This window comes from Gouania willdenowi, chromosome 4 (assembly GCF_900634775.1).
Source record: "Gouania willdenowi chromosome 4, fGouWil2.1, whole genome shotgun sequence".
Taxonomy (NCBI): domain Eukaryota; kingdom Metazoa; phylum Chordata; class Actinopteri; order Blenniiformes; family Gobiesocidae; genus Gouania; species Gouania willdenowi.
The window spans coordinates 15,918,930-15,938,409 of record NC_041047.1 but is presented as its reverse complement, the minus strand read 5'-3'; the positions used below and the strand labels follow the sequence as shown (position 1 = coordinate 15,938,409).

Sequence of the window (19,480 nt, the reverse complement as noted above, 5' to 3'; positions counted from 1 at the left end):
AAAAGACATGCAGTACACTTAATCTGTTGGAATGAACAGTATTTTTAGCTAACAACTAAAGAAATTCTACAGCTGGGACTTCTCAGAAAGAAGAGACATTAAATGGTAAATGGACTTGATTTATATAGCGCTTTATCCCCACACTGAAGCAGTCTCAAAGCGCTTTACATATCAGCTCATTCACCCAATCACTCTCACATTCACACACCAGTGGGACAGGACTGCCATGCAAGGCGCTAGTCGACCACTGGGCGCAACTTAGGGTTCAGTGTCTTGCCCAAGGACACTTCGACACATAGTCAGGTACTGGGATCGAACCCCCAACCTCTCAATCAGAAGACAACCCTCTACCACCTGAGCCACGGTAGTAAGACAGATGTTTTGTTACACACTTTAGACTTTAACTCATGTAGGAATCTTGGATTGACGAAATTCATTAAATAAAAACATTTCTCAGAGATGTTAAAAATCTGAGAAAATGCCCTTCAAACCCTTTTATCCCATAATATTTTAATCTATCTATGGGAACTATATACTATAATTTTACATCCAGTTAAAACATTATTTCTCACCTGGGGTATGTACCAAACCGCTCTGTCAAATAAAAATGTCCTAATCTCTGTACAGTGGTGAGAAAACTTTAGTTTTTAATTTGCTGTCAAGCAGCACTGTTAATCCAAGACCATGTGGTATGATTTAAAACTTTGCATACTTTTGGTGTAATCTGGGATTGGAGATTTTCCCTTTGTTAACAACTCACTATTTTGGTTTGTTGATACAGCCCTGAAATTGTATTTTAAACTATTTGATTCAAAAAAAAAAAACCCCCAAAGGGAACCTTTTTATCTTTGGCTAATGGTAGGATGTGATTGAAAATATGGACTGAATAGACTGCAGGTGGCCATTAAAATAAGTGACTGGCTCTTTATGAAGACAAAAGTTTTCCTTTTATGCCCCATGAACAGGAGGGGAAGTGATAAAGTACATTGAGTGCAGAGTTTGATGGCAACAAAACCCTCTTTCCTCCAAATGCTTCCATGAATTATAGACCTATGTCATTAGGTCACGGCTCATTGTTCCTATTTTTTTTTTTTCCTTGTGTGTTGAAGAAAGGGAAAGTACAATTCTTCCAGACTTGGCTGCAACATTATTTTTTTTTTTTTTTAGATCATTGTTTGGGTAATGATTTGAAAGTTTTTCAGAAGCAACACATATAAGCACAAGACATTAGGAAAAGGAGAATATGATCTAAAGCTCATATCCGGAGGATGAAAAGAGAGAGAAAATTCAAGTCTTGATGTCGCTCCACTTTCTCCCTCTGCTAATCTATCAGAAGCCACGCCTCTACTTTTGTGCACGTGCAATGTGGAACACACCAACACACTTGTAGTATTGTTTTTCATTAATAAAACACTTATGGTAGTTTGAACAAAACATGTTTATTACCTGTCCATGAGAAATGTCGCAAAATCAGGGTCCGTTCAGAATCCTTTTAAAAGCTGTAAGTCCCTTCACATTTGAAAAGCAACTCCCAGATGAACTCTGTTGCGGTCACGAAGATGTTTATCCGCAAGCTTTGTACCTGGACTTTTCTTTAGTTTTCTAGTAGCAGCTTTGGAGTTTCGGAGCGCTCCTCCATGATGCTATGCTGCTCAGAGTGATATCTGTTTGCTGTTGTGACGCGCAGCCTTGTTTTCTGGCACAGTTTACACACGCGCATTCACTTTGACAGTCTCCACTACAGGATGTTGAAGCCTATTGGCTGGGTCGATTGCGGCACGATTTGCAATTTGTATTGAAGTCTATAGAAGGAAGGCGGGACATTAATGTATATGAATGACCACCGGCAGTAGACCAAAGTAAAAGACTAGTTGGGTATTTTTTCGCATTTCAAAAGAATGATACATAAACTTAGATTTCTCAAAAACTCTGGATATCAGCTTTAATTCACAATTATTGCCAATAATATTTAAAAGCAACCCATTCAGATGTAGGCAGGCATTCTTCTGAGATATTTTTATCAGTTAATAAATTGATTCAGAGATTGCTTCTTAGAAAACCTTTTGGCTCATCATCCGTTCCCTGAATTTAGGAAAACTAGTGTAAAAGGTGGGTAGAAAAACATATTTTCAGCACAGTCTATTAAACAACTGATTCCCTGTCATTATTAATCCTGTAACTTTTTTTCTATGCGTATTGTTCTAGTTGAAAAAAATCAATTCTTTGTTGTTATTTTTCCCCTCTGCTGTTACTTTAACATGTGTTCGTGCTACCTTGTTTTTACTATTTCTCCCTCTCTGGCATCGCTTATTAACACAATGGCAGACTAATCAAATGAGAGAAAACAATGTGGCTTTAGGCTGGGTCTGGTTCAGTCTATAAATATCTCTGAAGTCATGCTGATTCCTTGGGGCCTGAGCAGGGTCTTCGATGTTCTTGCAAAAACTACGGGCACAGTCTTGGAGTTGCACTTATCTCCATGGAGAAAGCCATGAAAAACAAAGACACTGACCCTTATCTTTGAAATGTTACCGCCTTTTCAAGGTGGAGGTAAAAATAATTGCCTAAGCCTGATATTGATGTGATAGAGAGTGATCAGTAACAGTTTATAATCTTAAATTCCTCTCATCTATATTGATCATGGTGAGCATTTCCACTGTATACTTGAATATGAACAAAACAACTAATGCAACATATTATTTAGTTTATTTTATGAACACTATCTTCCACAAATTCAGTGGTAAATAAGTTTTTAATCATTTAACGTTTCACTTTCAATAAAGGGAACATCTGACATTATACTTTAAGCTGTGATATGATCATCTTATTATGGTATGGCTTCATTTTGTCAGACAACTGTTACTCAGGAAATCCACTTTGATCTCCTAACATGTTTCGACGTGTCAACTGCCAGTCTTCGTCATCTTTCTTATTGTTTGTTCTTTTTCAGGCTTCCAGGTTGGTAAGAAAATAAGCAAACTGCGGGAAGGAGGACCGCCTGTGGGAGTGTGTTCCTCACTGTCAAGGTAGGGCTTTAAAAAAAAAAGCAACCATATTGTTGGTTACATCATTGCACTGAACCCACCTAAGTTAACCACCACTGTATTAATCATCTTTATAACTTAATCTGAATATGATTAGCTTATTTGTTCACATGTAATCTCACACTAGCCGTTACCCTGTCCCATTAACAATAAAGGGGCGGTAATAAGCAATTTTTTTCTCCCCATAACATTTGTTCTAAGAACCCCAACAACATAGTGTTTGAGGTTTAGTTTCCCAAACTTGCCTGTTTTCCAGAGTTTTAGTCCTCTGAAAAGTGACTTTCTAAGCAGTTCTAAAAACAGGCTGTTTTGCAGCCTACTTATGCATATTCATGAGTGAGCGTGTCTGTAGACTCTGACTTCATGCCTCGCTCTTGCGAGGGAAATCAGTGATGACCAAAATCTATTTTCTGCTATCCACACACTGCTGGTATTGTTTTCAACAACATTACAGTAAAACACATGGCTATTTAAGTGGCTATTGTGATTGTGAGTCCACCTCAGCACTTCAGGCTCTGTGTTTATCACATCAGCAGCAGCGGAGTCAGTCAGCTGCTTCAAACACTCACCAGAGTGTTTAGCTGCTAAGTCACTTTCTTCTCCTCATCTCTATTAACTACAGGAATAGTGCATTTAAGGTGATCATCATTTGTTTTGTCAACCGCTTCATCGCATTGTGTCACAAACACGTCAGATCAAGTCAAAGGTGATATGAGGCGATATAACAGGTACTAAAAATGGAACTGCTACACCGTTGCTGCCCACTGCTCCTCAGGGAGGGGTTAAATGCAAAGAACACATTTTGTGTATGTAGCTTTACATATATGACAAAGTATAATATATATTTTATATTAAACGGCAGTGTTTGTTTTAGCTGTGAGGCAGTTTGAGAGGGAGGAGCTCACATTGTTATAGGGTAGGAGGAGCCAGAATTGTCAGGAGGAGTTTCCGCTAGGTGACGTCAAGTAGCAAGGAATAGCCGACTCGCCTGTTTGGAGCTGACTTTTTACATAATGTGGAATAACAAGGGAGGGAGGAAACAGAACTTTTCACCTTTGGCCCTTTGAATGAGGCTAAAGGGATGTACAGTTTATGACAGTTTTGCTACAGTGATAGTGATTTGTTTTTAATAATACCGCCCCTTTAATGTCATTTTTAAATCATCATTCCAAGACCTAAATCTTTGATTTTATGACGTATATGATAAGCTTGAGTCAACATTGTCGTCCTGCAGAGCACCTTTCAAATATGCTGCCATTGGGAAAATACTAGGAAGGGTTTGGCCCTAAGCAAAATATCCTGCATTATGCCAGAGTAAAAAAAAAACCCCACCCAACCCAAGTGATAAGATCTAAGTATGGAAGGGAGGCATTCATATTCAGTCACTAGAAACGGTTTGATTCTTCGACAGGCACCATGGTCAGGAACACCACGATAGCATTCCTTGGCACAGAATAGGGACAAGTGATGACAACTAATAAAAAATGTCACATTGTTTGAGCATTTGTGCATTTTTTAACAGATTTGAAATTAATCGGTCCTTGTGTTTTCTGCTAGTTTTTGTTCAAATATTTTTTTGTTCATTGCTGTGCTGCTTTGTTGAACTGAACCATTTTAGATGGTTCTAATCTAGATAAGAATACTGCGAAATAAGCGGTACTTCAGAAAGACCGAATGTACTTTTATGCCTCAGATAAAGTGAAGTAAACACTAACCCTATAGATAATGGTAAGAAACTGTACTTTGTTGCTTTGGTAAATGTTGGTGAAGTCCACGGGGCACTAGATTCACTTAGTAGCATAACAAAAATCTTACACACACATTTCTGTGCTCTTTGCACAAGATTGCTCACTGTATAAGGGATCTATTATCAATACACAAAGTTAAAAGATACTCAATTGTTTACAAGGTACTCAAGTGTTCTAGTTGGTAGCATCTGCTTGCACTGGTTTAATGGGTGTTGATCCTTGGCCTTGCATGTTGACAACCTTAATCTCAGGTTCCTTGAGGTCATGTGTTTATTTAGAAGGTGCTGTAAATTTCTTTTGTGAAAACCATTACTTTATAGTAATGTATTCATTCTGTTTTGAGTTTGAAGAGATTTACACAATGAAAAATAAATTTGAGAATTTTTTTTTTTTTTTGTTGATTTCTGCAAATGCATCTAGATTTTTTTTTCTATCTTCCAACTTATAATTGCTGACAGCTCACTTTATTTGTGATTTTGTGTGTCTGTAGTGTTTGTAGTGTGTAAGGAAGGGGCTTGGCAAACTGTTCAGCAGGATGGAGAAGGAAGACATAAAGCTCCTTAACAAGGGGGAGGAGGAGGAGATGGTATGTTGATCTTTATGTTGATGGTGTCTCTGTTTATTCCTAAATAGGCCACAGGCTGAGGATTTCTATCTTAATAAACCCAACTCCTTGTTTTTATTTTCCCCAGGACCTGCAGGGCTACCGCCTGTGTCGGTGGCGTCTGGCCCTTGTGGGCTTCGGTGTAATATGTACAGGGGGCTTCCTGCTCCTGCTGCTCTACTGGATGCCAGAATGGTGTGTCAAATCCACCTGCACCCGCACCACAGCCCGGGACGCTGAGGTGGTGTTGCTGCGCTCTACGGTAGGTCTTAATATCTCTCCACTTTGCCAAACGGCCATCTTTCTACCACGTATGGACTCAACTGGTGAAGCTGGTGTCTATTTAACCAAATACAGGTTTTTGAACTGAAGAAAAAATTTGAACGTGCTAACTTCTTCAAGATATGATGGAGCCACAGTCTGCTCTTTAAGATCAGCTGTAATATTTGGTCACTGTGGGTGTTTGATGTGATAGTTGGGGATTAAACAAATCAATTGAATAGGGAGCTCCTCAGGCCATGCAAAGTGGAGAACAATGTCTGATGCAGGGCACAAATGAGGAGGTTTTTTTCTGGATCTGGCCACATTAAACTATTAAAAATCATTCTATGCCTGAGGTTTGCAGAAAAAAGGTGTGAATACTTTGTATATGTTGTTGACCAGGATGAGTTTCGGCGCTGGTTCCTGGCCAGGGTTCGAGTGATGCTAGCGCCAGGACGCAACCCCTTCCACAGCCTGGAGACCCAGACCACATCCCCCTCTTCCCCCACAGACCCCTTTTCCTCTGTTTCTCCTCTGGCCAACGGACACACCCCTTACCCCTCCGATGGCAGCCCTGCTCAGGAGCTTATTAAACGATTTGCTGATTACCAGCCCACAAAAGTAAGTACAAATGGTTGCAAAATCATGCACACACCAGTATGAGTGAATATCCGTTCATTAGACAGGTTTCATTTGTAGTATTATGTTTTGTAATAGTGGTAATATATAAACTTTCATATGTGTGCTTGGGATAATAGTCTGGGGTAATAAAAGAAAGTAAGTTAATTATTGTAGTGAAGGCAAGCCATCACAATGTTTCTGTAGTTCCTGTTGGTCTCTCTGTGATACATGATTTTAACACAGTTGCTTCTGGGAAAAAGGAAAGATTTTGATTGTGGTGTTACTCAATATTTGTTTCTCCCACAGATCCGCTATTTTACCTTCCATAGCACAAAGTATTATTGGAACGATGAGCTGCAGAACTTTGAGGTTTTAACGTAAGCATGTTTTCTTACTTGAATTAATCTTAATCTGCTATAACTACTTTACTGCTTTGTCACAGGAATGCCTCATGTATTTAAATGATCTGTGATAAAATATACCCAGCTTTAATATTTTAAATTACACTTTTATTTTACTTCACCTTGCGTATCAACACAGTGGCCTTGAGGATCTGCAGGTGGACTCCTTCACCCTCCACTCGGAGCACAGTGAAGGCCTGTCCAAGAGCCAGCAGGAGTACAGGTAACATCTGTTGTTAAACAGCTGGAGAAAGGCCAGCTTCACAGGCAAATTATGTTAGGGTTTAAGTAGTCTGTTATTTACCTGTATACAAAGTAGTCCATATCTATGTTTTTACTTAAAAAAGAACATTTTATGTGTGTGTGGGATACTACAATCCGTAGATATGTTCTACATAACTAAACACAATGTATTTTTCCTCCTATTTTGACAGGAGACTGTTCTTCGGAGTGAATGAAATTGCAGTGAAAGTGCCTTCTGTTTTCAAGCTGCTTATCAAAGAGGTGGGGCCAATTTATTACTGACTAATACAGCCTGTTTGGTGCCCTGCAGCTTACATTGGTAGAGAAATACAGTAGTCCCTCGCTCTATCGCGGTTCAGCTTTCGCGGCCTCTGTGTTGCACGGATTTTTTTACACTGCAATTTTGGATGCACTTTTTTACAGTATGAACGTGCATTGTGATTAGCTAATGCTGGGTTCACCCACCAGCGACACATCCAACTTGGTGAGTTTCACTGCCTGCTGCGCTCCTTTTGCTCCTCTCACAAACATAAACCACCAGTGAAAAAAGCCGGTGTGATTAGCGGCTAATGCTAACCTAGCTCAGAGCTACAGAGAGAACTTACCTGCTACGAACCACCTCCTCGCTGATTCTCCTCCACGTCTAATCCTTCCTAGTCTGGTCCCGGTTATAAAGGCCGTGTCATACAGCTCCAGGTGATCACACACAGCTTCTACTCCATGGTTGAATGGGTGAACACACTCTGATTGTGTTCGGCATCAATGTCTGATCACTAGCAGTGTGACTCTGAAGTGCTGTATGTTTGAAAACAGGTTTATGTTTTAAAATCTACGAAGGTTTGAACTTTGAAAGTGTTTAAACAAGAGATAAATGTTAATTTCTTCATGAGAAAAGTGTATAAAGTGTGTGGTGATGGGTTTTACAGCCTTAAAACATTTTGGTAACAACATGTTTTTTACTCTGTTCAGAACAGAGGTTTTAACAACCATTATGTCAGAGTAATACAATGTGTTACATCTCAAATTAAATCCAGTTATTATCAGCATTCTTGTATTTTACTTAAATAGAACCTCGTGTTTAAATATTTATAGATTTATATTCTCCAGGTTAGTGGTTTATTGAGAATCAGCAGAATGTGTTGCACAAACAGGTCTTTTTTTATTTATTAACTCCTCTACTTTAGTGTTTTTAAAATTCAACTATGCATCTGTCTCACTTCTCCTGGCCCTGTCTCCTCTTGCAGGTCCTCAACCCTTTCTACATCTTCCAGCTCTTCAGTGTGATCCTGTGGAGTGCCGATGAATATTACTACTACGCAATGGCCATCGTTTTCATGTCGGTCATATCCATAGCTACCTCACTGTACACCATCAAAAAGGTGAGGATTGTCATGGAAATTAATTTGAGAGAAATAAGTGACTTTATTGCATCATTCCAGCATTTTATAATTTTTTAAGTGTAAAATCACAAACTAATCCATGTTGAAAGATTTTCCGTTTAGATTATAATTGCAGCATTTTGTCCTTTTTTAAAAAAAATTATAAAGAATTCAATGTGATTTGTTTTATGATCCTAATTATAACATTTACATTTTTGTGTGGCATACACTACATAACTTAAGATAAAGCATCAGAAGTAACCAAAGTGAATCCCAGGACTCGTCGTTTCAAGGCATTTCTGTCTGCGTCATGCCATTCTCTGTCCCAGTCATGTCTAATCCTGGAATTTTAGGCTGACATAAAGGCTCTTCTTCTCACGGTCTGCTGCCTCAGGCCTCAAGCTCCACACTATTGTTGTCACTATGTAAAGTTTTCCCTCTTGTTATTCTCTAGCAATACGTCATGCTCCGCGACATGGTGGCAGCTCACAGTATTGTTCGTGTGTCTGTATGCCGAGCCAATAACGGTAAGCCTTTTGTTTTTTTTTTATCCTCCTCCTCTCCCCCCCCTTTTTTTTTTTCAAAGAACATTGCTACTTCTGTTCAGTAAAACTTACTCAACTTGTACTTCAGTATTCAATCCACTGCCTCTCCAAAGAGTGCTTTCCAAACTGGAGGAGCAGATATTTTGTCTCCTCTCTCCTGGGCCAGGCAAGGCTAAATTACAGTGACTCTCTTTTGGCTATCCTCCAGGTAGCTGCTACAGAAGGAATGTAGTGTAGAAGACAGTCAGTGTGGCAAACACAGATCCAAACAAAGACAGCGTTTGTATTTTTCTCAAGATTTGTATTTCATTTTTCAATTTTGTGTTTCCAGAAATGATGCCCAAGCATTCTGACCAAAACACTTTTAAATTAATTCTAGAATATTCTCTTTTTTTCCACATGCTGTTAAAATTTGAAAATGAACTATGAACTACTAGAGGACTATGTTTAACCTTTTTATAAAGCCATATAGATGAGTTATGATTAAAATGAGTTTAGTGCTTTGTTTGTTCACTGGCCACTGCTTGTGATTACTCAGCATTTTGGTCCTGCTCCCTACAGGGGCATGAGTAATAAGGGAGGTGCAGAGTAAAGCTTTATTCCCCTCCCTCTGATTCCATCTGCAATAGCTGACTCTCACAGGGATACTTGCGCGCATACACGCAAACCTTTCATTTCTTTGCATCGTCTTCTTGTCGGATTTCATGCACACATTTACCCTCCTGGTGCTCTGTTGCCCTTTCTCCACATTACAGACATTGACGAGATATTGTCTACTGATCTGGTGCCTGGTGATGTGATCGTGATCCCCAGCAATGGGACCATTATGCCATGTGATGCTGTGTTGGTCAGCGGCACCTGCATCGTGAATGAAAGCATGCTCACAGGTTAGAGAGGAAATCTCCTTAATTCAGCAGTGAAGTATTTATTTTCTGTGCACCTCCTGCTGTGTGTATTAACACCTGTTTTTTTTCATCAGGGGAAAGTGTTCCTGTGACAAAAACCAACCTCACAAATCCAGGACCAGCGGAAATGGGGGTTGAAACTGACGGTGCCTACAACACTGAGGAACACAAGCGACACACACTCTTCTGCGGCACAGACGTCATTCAAACACGTTTCTACACTGGGGAGCTGGTGAAGGCTGTAGTGGTTCGAACAGGTCAGTTATTTTAATGGATGTTCAGCTTACATCAGCAATGACATTCAGTAGTTTAAAAATAAATAAATAAATCCAGTTATGACCCTCATTAAGTAGTGGTCTAGCAAACAAAACATATGATGATCTGAGAACCTATTTAAGCGTTTAAGAGGATTTTATTGCTAAGCTTGAGTTGAAATATTAGGAAGTAATTTCTATTAAACCAACACTTATTTATGAACAATCTCTTTCCAGGTTTCAGTACAGCTAAAGGCCAACTGGTGCGCTCCATCCTCTATCCCAAACCCACTGACTTCAAACTGTACCACGATGCCTACCTCTTTCTGTTGTGTCTGGTGGCTGTAGCGGGAATCGGCTTTGTGTATTCTGTTGTCCTCAGTGTCATGAACAAGGTAATGTTTGCTCTGAAGCAGTCACTTAACTGACTTTCAACTAATATAGCATGGATATGTTTTCATGTAATTACTTGGATTCATCCAGACTTGGCTCCACAGCAGATAAGACATACATTTACTTCATCATTTATTTCATTCTGAAAGGTTTTCATATTTTCCTATTATTGTCTTATTTCATACAATGAAAACTGAACACTGAAGTGAAAACAAGTTAAATTTGATAATAATCGTCCGGATACTAATTCTGTGCCTTCAATTTGAATGGAACTACGCCACACATTTTAAAAAAACTGGTTGCACTATAGTCCATACTGCAACCCTTAGCTTTAAGAAGCACTAAACAAAATCAAGAAAAATAATTGTGGTAGTCGATAACAGTTGCTTTCTTAGATCAAGTGGAGGGAAAAAAATTATGGAGTCATGACAAACAAAGAGAGAAAAACACTACAATGCACCGCTAGGACTTTGTTGCACCACCTCTGGCTTTTATAACAGCTTGCAGTATCTGAGGCATTAGCAAGACTTAACAAGTGACACACAGAACTCTTCATCTATCCGGTTCCAACTTTCTCTGATTACGGTTGCCAGATCACCTTTGAAGAAAATGGTCCATGACAAAGCTCCATCCTGCAATTTCCACCGCAGATTATCAATTGGTTTGACATCCGGACTATTTGGAGGCCATGACATTGACCCTATGTGTCTTTTTTCAAGGAAGGTTTTCACAGTTTTTTCTTTATGATGAGATGCATTATCATCTTGATAAATGTCGTCATCCCCAAACATTCTTTCAATTAAGTGAATAAGACAAGTCTCGAAAATGTCAACATAAACTTGTGTATTTATTGAAGATGTAATGACTGCCATCTCCCCAGTGTCTTTACCTGACATGCAGCCCCATATCATCAATGACTGTGGAAATGCACATGTTTTCTTCAGGCAGTCATCTTCATAAATCTCATTGGAACAACACCAAACAAAAGTTCCAGCATCATCATTTTGCCCAATGCAGATTTGCGATTCATCATCACAGAATGACTTGCATCCAGTCATCCACAGTCCACAATTGCTTTTCATTAGCCCATTGTAACCTTGTTCTTTTCTGTTTTGGTGTTAATGATGGCTTTCGTTTAGCTTTTCTGTATGTGAATCCCATTCCCTTTAGGCAGTTTCTTACAGTTCGGTCACAGACATTGGCTCCAGTTTCCGCCCATTTGTTCCTCATTTGTTATCACGTCAAACTAATCAAAGATGTCCATCCTCTGGCAGAGCACTCACTCTATTTTAGTCCTATGTTGATGCTCTGTATTTAACTGGTACTATAGCAAAATATACTGATTGTGAAAGATCTGACCAACAGTTTGAGAATCAAACTTCCTTTCTGACCTGCAGGTATCAGCTAAGACCATCATCATTGAATCACTGGACATCATCACCATCACTGTGCCACCAGCTCTGCCAGCCGCCATGACAGCTGGCATTGTGTATGCTCAGCGACGCCTAAGAAACCTTGGCATTTTTTGCATCAGCCCACAGAGGATCAACATCTGTGGACAGATCAACCTGGTCTGCTTCGACAAAGTGAGATTCTTTTTCATTGAGACTGTGCAAAATCCAGCAAGCCACATTGTTTAGTATTGGTGGTTTTTAATTGTCGGTAATTTTTTATCACTATCACTGTGTGTTTTATTTCACTTGATTTAATTGTTTTCTGGCTTATTATTTAAGACTGGAACTTTGACTGAAGATGGATTAGACCTGTGGGGAGTACAGAGAGTTGAAAACGGCAGGTAAGCAGGAAACCAGATGTGAGGAATGTTCTTTAAATTATTAAAAAAAAAACAATCGCAATGCCGTTTGCTCCCTGAGCTTCATTCTAATGAAATTTTCTCTCCAGTTTCTTTATGTCAGAGGATAAGGCCTGCAAAGAGAATCTTGTCAAATCTCAGTTCGTGGCGTGCATGGCCACCTGCCACTCTCTCACCAAAATAGAAGGCCAGCTGTCTGGAGACCCACTGGACCTGAAAATGTTTGAGGCTACAGCCTGGGTGAGTTGTAGCTTAAAGCAAAAAAGTGGGATATTTGAACAAATAGCATCCCAACATGTTCTCTTAACACAGAGTTGTTTGTGTTAGTCATTTATTTATTTTTTTCCTTCAGGACAATTGGCTTGGTTTGATTTCAATATTAATCGGAGTGATAGTTTGTCATTTTAGTAATATAAAATCAGTTTGTTTATTTGGGCACCTTTTTCTAATTTTTTGCTCTTTGCTCAGGTCCTGGAGGAGGCAACTGAAGAAGAAACAGCCCTGCATAACAGAATAATGCCCACTGTAGTTCGACCCTCAAAACAGCTCCTCCCCCAAGAGCCAGCACTATCACCAGACCAGGACATGGTATGTAACGCAATATTCAGTCTGCTAAAGGCCGTCGACAAAATCTCTTTCAAAAAAGGGTTGAACTGCAACAAAATGGTTTTTCATCTTAAATTATCACTTTGTAATAAACACTAATAGCACAATATGGCTTTTATTACATAATACGTAGTACATAACAGCCGATATTTGACAGCACTTTTTCCCCATTCAAAGTAATTAATTTCAAATGATTTTGCTCATTTGTTTTCTAGGAACTGTGTGAGCTCCAGGTAAAGTTGCGTTTTGTTTTTTTATTTCAAAATGTTTTATCAATTTTGTCAGTGTGTATCACAAGACTGTGTTTTGACTATCAACTGTAGCTTTCACATGTTTTTCACTTTTTCCAATCTTCAATTCCAAATCACTTAGCCTTTTGTTGCCTTGTGTACCTCCATGTTGCAGTCTGTGTATGAGATTGGCATCGTGCGCCAGTTTCCTTTTTCCTCAGCCCTTCAGAGGATGAGTGTGGTTGCTCGCCTCTTGGGGGAAAAACGAATGGATGCCTACATGAAGGGGGCTCCAGAGGTGGTGGCAAGTCTTTGCAGGAGAGACAGCGGTGAGATGTGGGCATTGTAGCAATATGTTGTTAAAAGGTTCAGCGCATCACTATACGAAAGGTTTCTGTATATGGTCAAATTAAAATGTAACTTTTCAATAACATGCATTCACACAAGTTTCATCCTTTATCATGTTGTAATATTAATATGCTGGAATTTGTTGTGTAACAAAATGTTAATATTCTTTTTCTATCAAGAGCTTTTGAAGAAATGTTATGAGATATAAAGTTCAGAGTTTTAAAAATAGATTTTTCCCTGTATTTTGCAGTGCCAGTAAACTTTCCCAAAGTTCTGGAGGGATACACCAAACAGGGATTCAGAGTCATTGCTTTGGCTCACCGTCGACTGGAATCTAAACTCACCTGGCACAAAGTCCAGAACATCAGCCGGTAGCGTACACACTTAAATAAACATGGTCAAAAAATGAATTCTAGGAATAACAAAAATGAAATTTATGTAATTAGAATGGGGTTTTGACTCTGAAATGGTTGGGAACCACTGCTCTAACCCCTAAAAGGATTATATTCCAGAAGTTCTACATTATGTCTGCATCATTTTTGATACTATTAATGTAAAGGTAAAGGAACTCTGTCATAAAGAAACAATTGTTTTCTTTATTTCTTTCATAAAGTAGTAATTTCATGGAAACTGTTGTGCTTTTGAGATACTTTGTAGCATCTGTAATAAATGTGGGTATTTGTCCTTGTTTGGATTAGGGATCACATTGAGGCGAACATGGAGTTTCTGGGTCTAATCATCATGCAGAATAAGCTGAAGGCAGAGACCCCCGCGGTGCTGCAGGATCTGCATCGTGCCAACATCCGCACTGTCATGGTTACAGGTGAGAATGCAACAAAAGGTCAGTGCTCCAATCCATCATCAGTCTGTGATGAGACTGCACCATGACATGCAGAGCAACCAGCTGTGCACACAGTGTTAAGTCGCTTGTCACTGCTAGTTTCACACAGGCATTTGTTCTGCAGGCACCACCCTGAGTTAGATTTTCCACTCTTCAGTTATAAATGTTGTCTTATTGATGTGAGTGTTTTATGATCACTCACTAGGGGACAACATGCTCACCGCCATCTCTGTGGCTCGAGACTGTGGAATGATTCCTCCCGAGGACACCGTCATCATCGCTGATGCCCTCCCTCCTCATGATGGGCACACGGCTAAGATCACCTGGAGATACACCGACAAACCGAGCAAAACAACTCATCTGGAGGTAAAGCCACTGTGCTGCTGCCAACAAAATGACATCAATCATTTTAAAAGTTTATAAGTTCATTAACATAGTAAAAGCTTTAAATAAAAAAGGAGCAGCATTAGTAGTCTGCATGTTGTGTACATTCAGGGTGACATCATTACTAAACTATATATTGGGTTATTCTTGTTTGGACACAGTTAGCTGGCAGTTTAGTTTTTTTGTATTGAAAGATTACAATTATTGATTTGAATAATGCATCGTGCACGTTTGTACTCTGATCCTTTTCTAACACAGGATGTGAACATTAGCCTGGATGATGTGTGTCGAGTAGATGAGCCCAAAACACAGGAGTTATACCACTTTGCTATGAGTGGAAAAACTTTTGCTGTAATTGCTGAACATTTCCCTGATATGCTTCAAAAGGTGAAGTCTTCACTTTAGTTCATACTGTCACATATGTTAAGTATAAGTCTGCTGCTCTTACCTGAAGCCTCTGATGTTTTGATTTGTAGTTGGTGCTACATGGGACCGTATTTGCCAGAATGGCTCCAGACCAGAAGACTCAGTTGATTGAGGCTCTGCAGGGTGTCGAGTAAGTAGAACATTTGAATAGTGATGATGATACGGCGTTCTCTCAAGTCAAATGAGACAAAAAAAAGCTGTTAAATGATTAAAAAGTTGTCTTTAACTTCCAGCTACTTTGTGGGGATGTGTGGAGATGGTGCCAATGACTGTGGGGTATGTATAGATATGTGTGTGTGTGTGTGTGAAACAGTCTCTGTGCTCGCCCTTTAAATAAACATATTTAAACTTTCCCCATGTGTCCTCACTCAGGCCCTAAAGAGAGCTCATGGTGGGATTTCTCTGTCAGAGCTAGAAGCCTCAGTAGCCTCTCCATTCACTTCAAAGACGCCCAACATCTCCTGTGTACCAAGCCTTATCAGGTTGGCTTCATAAATAGTTTTAATTAAAGATATGCTATTTGTAGTAAATTTTTTGGGACATTGATAATGCCATTGTAAGTTTCGATTTAAAGTTTGGCTGCACCAAAAAAACATTACAAAAGATGTTCTCCCCACCTCCTCGCACGCAAGTAAAGGACCTTTTTTATACTTACTTTTGTCACAGCTTTATAAATTTGACAAATTACTTGTTCTGTTTAACTAAACAAGTAAACAAAAGAGTAACCATTTTATGTTATTGTTAGTGTTATTGTTCCTTTCAAATTTTCATGGAAGCATTAAGTGCCTTCAAAGTTTTGCAACACATGTAATAACTTTTGATATTTGGTAACTTCCACAAATAAAAAAGAAATGTTTAAAATGGCCAAAGCAAGGCTGGTCTGAATGCAGCCTTAGCATGCTAATTATTTATACTGTTGTATATTGTACATATCTGTCATATGAATGTTGACATTTATACTGTATTAAGGTTATACTAGTGAGGGTATGTTACAGTAATATTTGACACATTTATTATTTATTTTTTTACAGAGAAGGACGTGCTGCTCTCATGACCTCCTTCTGTGTATTCAAGTTCATGGCTCTCTACAGCATCATTCAGTACATCAGCGTCACTCTCCTCTATTCAGTATGTCAAACTGTCTCCTTGATATGAAATATTTAAATGTATTTAATGTGACTAATCCATGTTTTACTTTTCTCCTCAGATCCTCAGTAACCTTGGAGACTTTCAGTTCCTCTTTATTGACATTGCCATCATCCTCGTCATTGTCTTTACCAGTAAGTATGTGCAAAACATGTGGTTTAAAGCAGTGGATTCTCCATTTTTTTAAACCAGTGAAGTTTTGGTGCTTAGTTACATTTTATTCATTGATGGGCAGATTTTTACCTTGCGCTTAACAGGAAATGAAGAAATCAGACTTTGAGAAAGCCGTTCTGCACAGAAATTTGTTCTTTGTGTTGTTTCCTTTAAAGTTCTTTAATATTTTTTTTTTTTGCCGACTCTCCTTACCTGCTTTCACTCAGTGAGTTTAAACCCAGCATGGAAAGAGCTGGTGTCCCGCCGTCCACCATCAGGTCTGATCTCAGGACCCCTGCTGTTCTCTGTGCTGACCCAGATCCTCATTTGCTTGGGCTTCCAAGTCATTACATTCCTTTGGGTCCAACAGCAGCCTTGGTACACAGTCTGGAAGCCATACACAGAGTGAGCACCTGTTTATCCTACTGTTTAGTAAATTTAAGCCTTAATGAATTTGAGTTTTGTGTCATCTTTCTGCATGCATCAATTCCAATCAAATCTCCCACCCCCTCCCCAGTGTCTGCAACCGCTTGGCAAACGTGAATGAGTCTGACTACAACAACACAGAAGTGGACGACCACAATATCAAAAACTTTGAGAATACCAGCCTCTTCTACGTGTCCGCGTTCCAGTATCTTATCATTGCAATTGTTTTCTCTAAGGGCAAACCTTTCAGGCAGCCAAGCTACAAAAATTGTAAGAAAAATTTCCCTATACCCTAAAATGCCCCAAAGGTGCATCTACTTTATGTTCTGACTTGTTGTTTAATCCTGTGCTCAGGGCCTTTTGTGCTGTCTGCTGGGTCTCTGTATGCGTTCCTGCTCTTTATCATGTTTTACCCATTTGAAAGCATTGATGAATTCTTGGAGGTCAGACATTTTTCACTTTAACACTTTAATTTACCACATTTATGTATTTTACCTTTAAGTAGTTTGGATTCATCTTTTATTGTAAATGATTACAAAAGTAATAAACCCATTGCCTGCTGGCATATTTTGGATATGTCCGCATGCATTAGTACTTGTCATTTAGCACCTTCTTATAATAATAATCAGCTCAGTGATGGATGTCTGTTCATTTTTACAGATCGTTTGTGTCCCATTCGAGTGGAGGCTTAAACTTTTCTTCCTCATCATAGTCAATGCTGCAGTGTCTGTTGTGGTTGAGGTAAGACAGTCATGAAAAAGACATGCGACCAAAAATGTTTTTCCTCACCATCAACCTTTGTTTCCTCATGCAGTGTGCTCATCTTTGTCTCATTTAACGGGACACCAGGATCACTCTTGCATTGTCAGAAATGTTATAATCTTTTCACAGGGATGATGCAGTGCGCATGTTTTCATTACAATTGTTTCATTTTGTTAATGTGCTGCCTCAGCGGATTAGTTTTACTTTGTGTAAACCCTGAATGTTTTTCTGTCGCACACATGCTTAGCTTTCCCCCTGAATAACTCTAAAGCACCAGTCCTTTTTTTCAACTGCTAAATGAATTACAAATGCTAAAACATTGATTTTACACTTAATCACACTTTGTCCTGAATCCACTGTATCTATCATGTCTCATATCCTGTTTAAGGAGCATAGGGCAGGATTTGTGAAAAATTGAAAATGAATTTTAAGTCTTTTAATGCTAATGTGTGATAAAGCATTAAAAACTAAAAAGATTGAGCCCATACTGATTACCTTAAGGCGGGCATACACTGTTGGATTTTTGGCCCATTTTGAGTCGATTTTTGACTTGTGGGTCTATTTTTTCGGATTGGGCCGAGTCTCTGCTAAATTGTGTGTCGTGCATCTTGTCGCATACATGGGGTCATGAGAAGCGATCAACACCTCACGACCAGCTCCCCATCAGCAATTGTATGGTCGTAAAAAAACCAAACACGTTTGAAATCCAGTCGCTCCTCGTGAGGATATCGCATTGTTGAAGCAGTGCCACGGACCTCAAACTTTCACACTGCGCATGTGCGAACACCGTAGCACCGCTGTAAAATTGACGGACCGCACTCCCCTCGTCTGTCCAGCCAGTTCTGGTCTATCACATCGCCGTCTTTTCTTTTTTAAAGCTCTTTTGGCTGAGATTTGCGAATGTCTCTCCACTTCTGGGTTTTTCCTCTTGTATGTTTTAATGGCAGCGCTTCAGAGTTCTTCTTCTAATTTGTACATTGCATCTCCGGAAAACAAGACCACGACGTGTTGTGTATAGACGTACAGTGTGAAAGGCAGATTGTGTCGGTCTGTGTAGTGTGAGAATATGAATCGTGAGCTGCACACATTCAGGCTCTGCAATTGAGTCGCACAGTTTGAGCTGAGTACAACGATTCAAAAAATCGCACAGTGTATCGCAGCCTTCAAACAGACTGTGTGATGCATTTTGTACTGCAATTTGGGGCCCGAATTCCCCGCGTAATGTTGGGGACGTGACGTCAAATGACGCTGATGCGCATTCTTGATGGCTTGGAGAGGTGTCCACTCTGCCTGAAATGATGGAGAAGGAGACGGCTTGGAGACTAAGGGTGCTTTCACACATATAGTCCGGTGGACAAGGTGCGGTTCAGGTGGTGAATCTGCAACATTGTTGCATTCAACAGAATCAGAATCAACTTTATTGGCCATGTAATGTATGTTACACACACAAGGAATTTGACTTGGTGAACTTTGCGCTCTCTAACAATGTTAACATTGAATAATAACAATCGACTAGAAAAAATATAAACATTAGTTAAAGACTAATATGTGCAAATCTAAATAAAATAATATAATAATAATAATAATAATAATAATAATTATGGGATAATAGTGCAGGTGAAGATTTAAATAAAGACCTGTATTTGGTCCTGTCTGCTTTTTCACATGATTAAATACCGCACCATGCTTTGCTTGAGGCGAACCGAGACCCACACTTTATAGAGGACCAGATTTCGCTTGCTTGCTCCGCACCAGACTTCGAGCTTTCACATATTGTAAAAAGACCAAACTATCCAAGGAAGCGAAGCATGATGCGGATCAAAGAGAGAGGAATGTGTGAAAGCATCCTAAAAGAGTGTGGATTGAGCCGCATTTTTTTGTCTGAGTCTGACTCAAACCCAGCAGGCATTCAGATATTTATATCCAAGGCCGACACAAACCTGACCT

The 19,480-nt window shown here is 39.4% G+C and overlaps 1 protein-coding gene across 3 annotated transcripts in view; it reads left to right on the top strand.

Annotated features, from left to right (window-relative positions):
- atp13a3 (ATPase 13A3) overlaps positions 1-19,480 on the top strand; it is a 31,202-nt gene that overhangs the window by 6,452 nt on the left and 5,270 nt on the right. For all 3 annotated transcript variants that reach the window (XM_028444050.1, XM_028444048.1, XM_028444049.1), the window contains exons 2-32: positions 2,951-3,026; positions 5,283-5,378; positions 5,485-5,658; positions 6,060-6,278; positions 6,585-6,655; positions 6,819-6,902; positions 7,114-7,183; positions 8,167-8,301; positions 8,756-8,828; positions 9,602-9,733; positions 9,826-10,008; positions 10,243-10,400; positions 11,796-11,984; positions 12,132-12,193; positions 12,301-12,451; positions 12,680-12,799; positions 13,033-13,050; positions 13,223-13,376; positions 13,646-13,766; positions 14,094-14,218; positions 14,442-14,602; positions 14,879-15,007; positions 15,097-15,176; positions 15,280-15,322; positions 15,419-15,528; positions 16,078-16,174; positions 16,254-16,326; positions 16,573-16,750; positions 16,863-17,041; positions 17,126-17,214; positions 17,432-17,512. In XM_028444050.1, coding sequence (XP_028299851.1) covers positions 5,328-5,378; positions 5,485-5,658; positions 6,060-6,278; positions 6,585-6,655; positions 6,819-6,902; positions 7,114-7,183; positions 8,167-8,301; positions 8,756-8,828; positions 9,602-9,733; positions 9,826-10,008; positions 10,243-10,400; positions 11,796-11,984; positions 12,132-12,193; positions 12,301-12,451; positions 12,680-12,799; positions 13,033-13,050; positions 13,223-13,376; positions 13,646-13,766; positions 14,094-14,218; positions 14,442-14,602; positions 14,879-15,007; positions 15,097-15,176; positions 15,280-15,322; positions 15,419-15,528; positions 16,078-16,174; positions 16,254-16,326; positions 16,573-16,750; positions 16,863-17,041; positions 17,126-17,214; positions 17,432-17,512 — 3,510 coding nt within the window. In that variant the 5' untranslated portion in view covers positions 2,951-3,026; positions 5,283-5,327. The remainder of the gene's footprint in view (positions 1-2,950; positions 3,027-5,282; positions 5,379-5,484; positions 5,659-6,059; positions 6,279-6,584; positions 6,656-6,818; positions 6,903-7,113; positions 7,184-8,166; positions 8,302-8,755; positions 8,829-9,601; positions 9,734-9,825; positions 10,009-10,242; positions 10,401-11,795; positions 11,985-12,131; positions 12,194-12,300; positions 12,452-12,679; positions 12,800-13,032; positions 13,051-13,222; positions 13,377-13,645; positions 13,767-14,093; positions 14,219-14,441; positions 14,603-14,878; positions 15,008-15,096; positions 15,177-15,279; positions 15,323-15,418; positions 15,529-16,077; positions 16,175-16,253; positions 16,327-16,572; positions 16,751-16,862; positions 17,042-17,125; positions 17,215-17,431; positions 17,513-19,480) is intronic.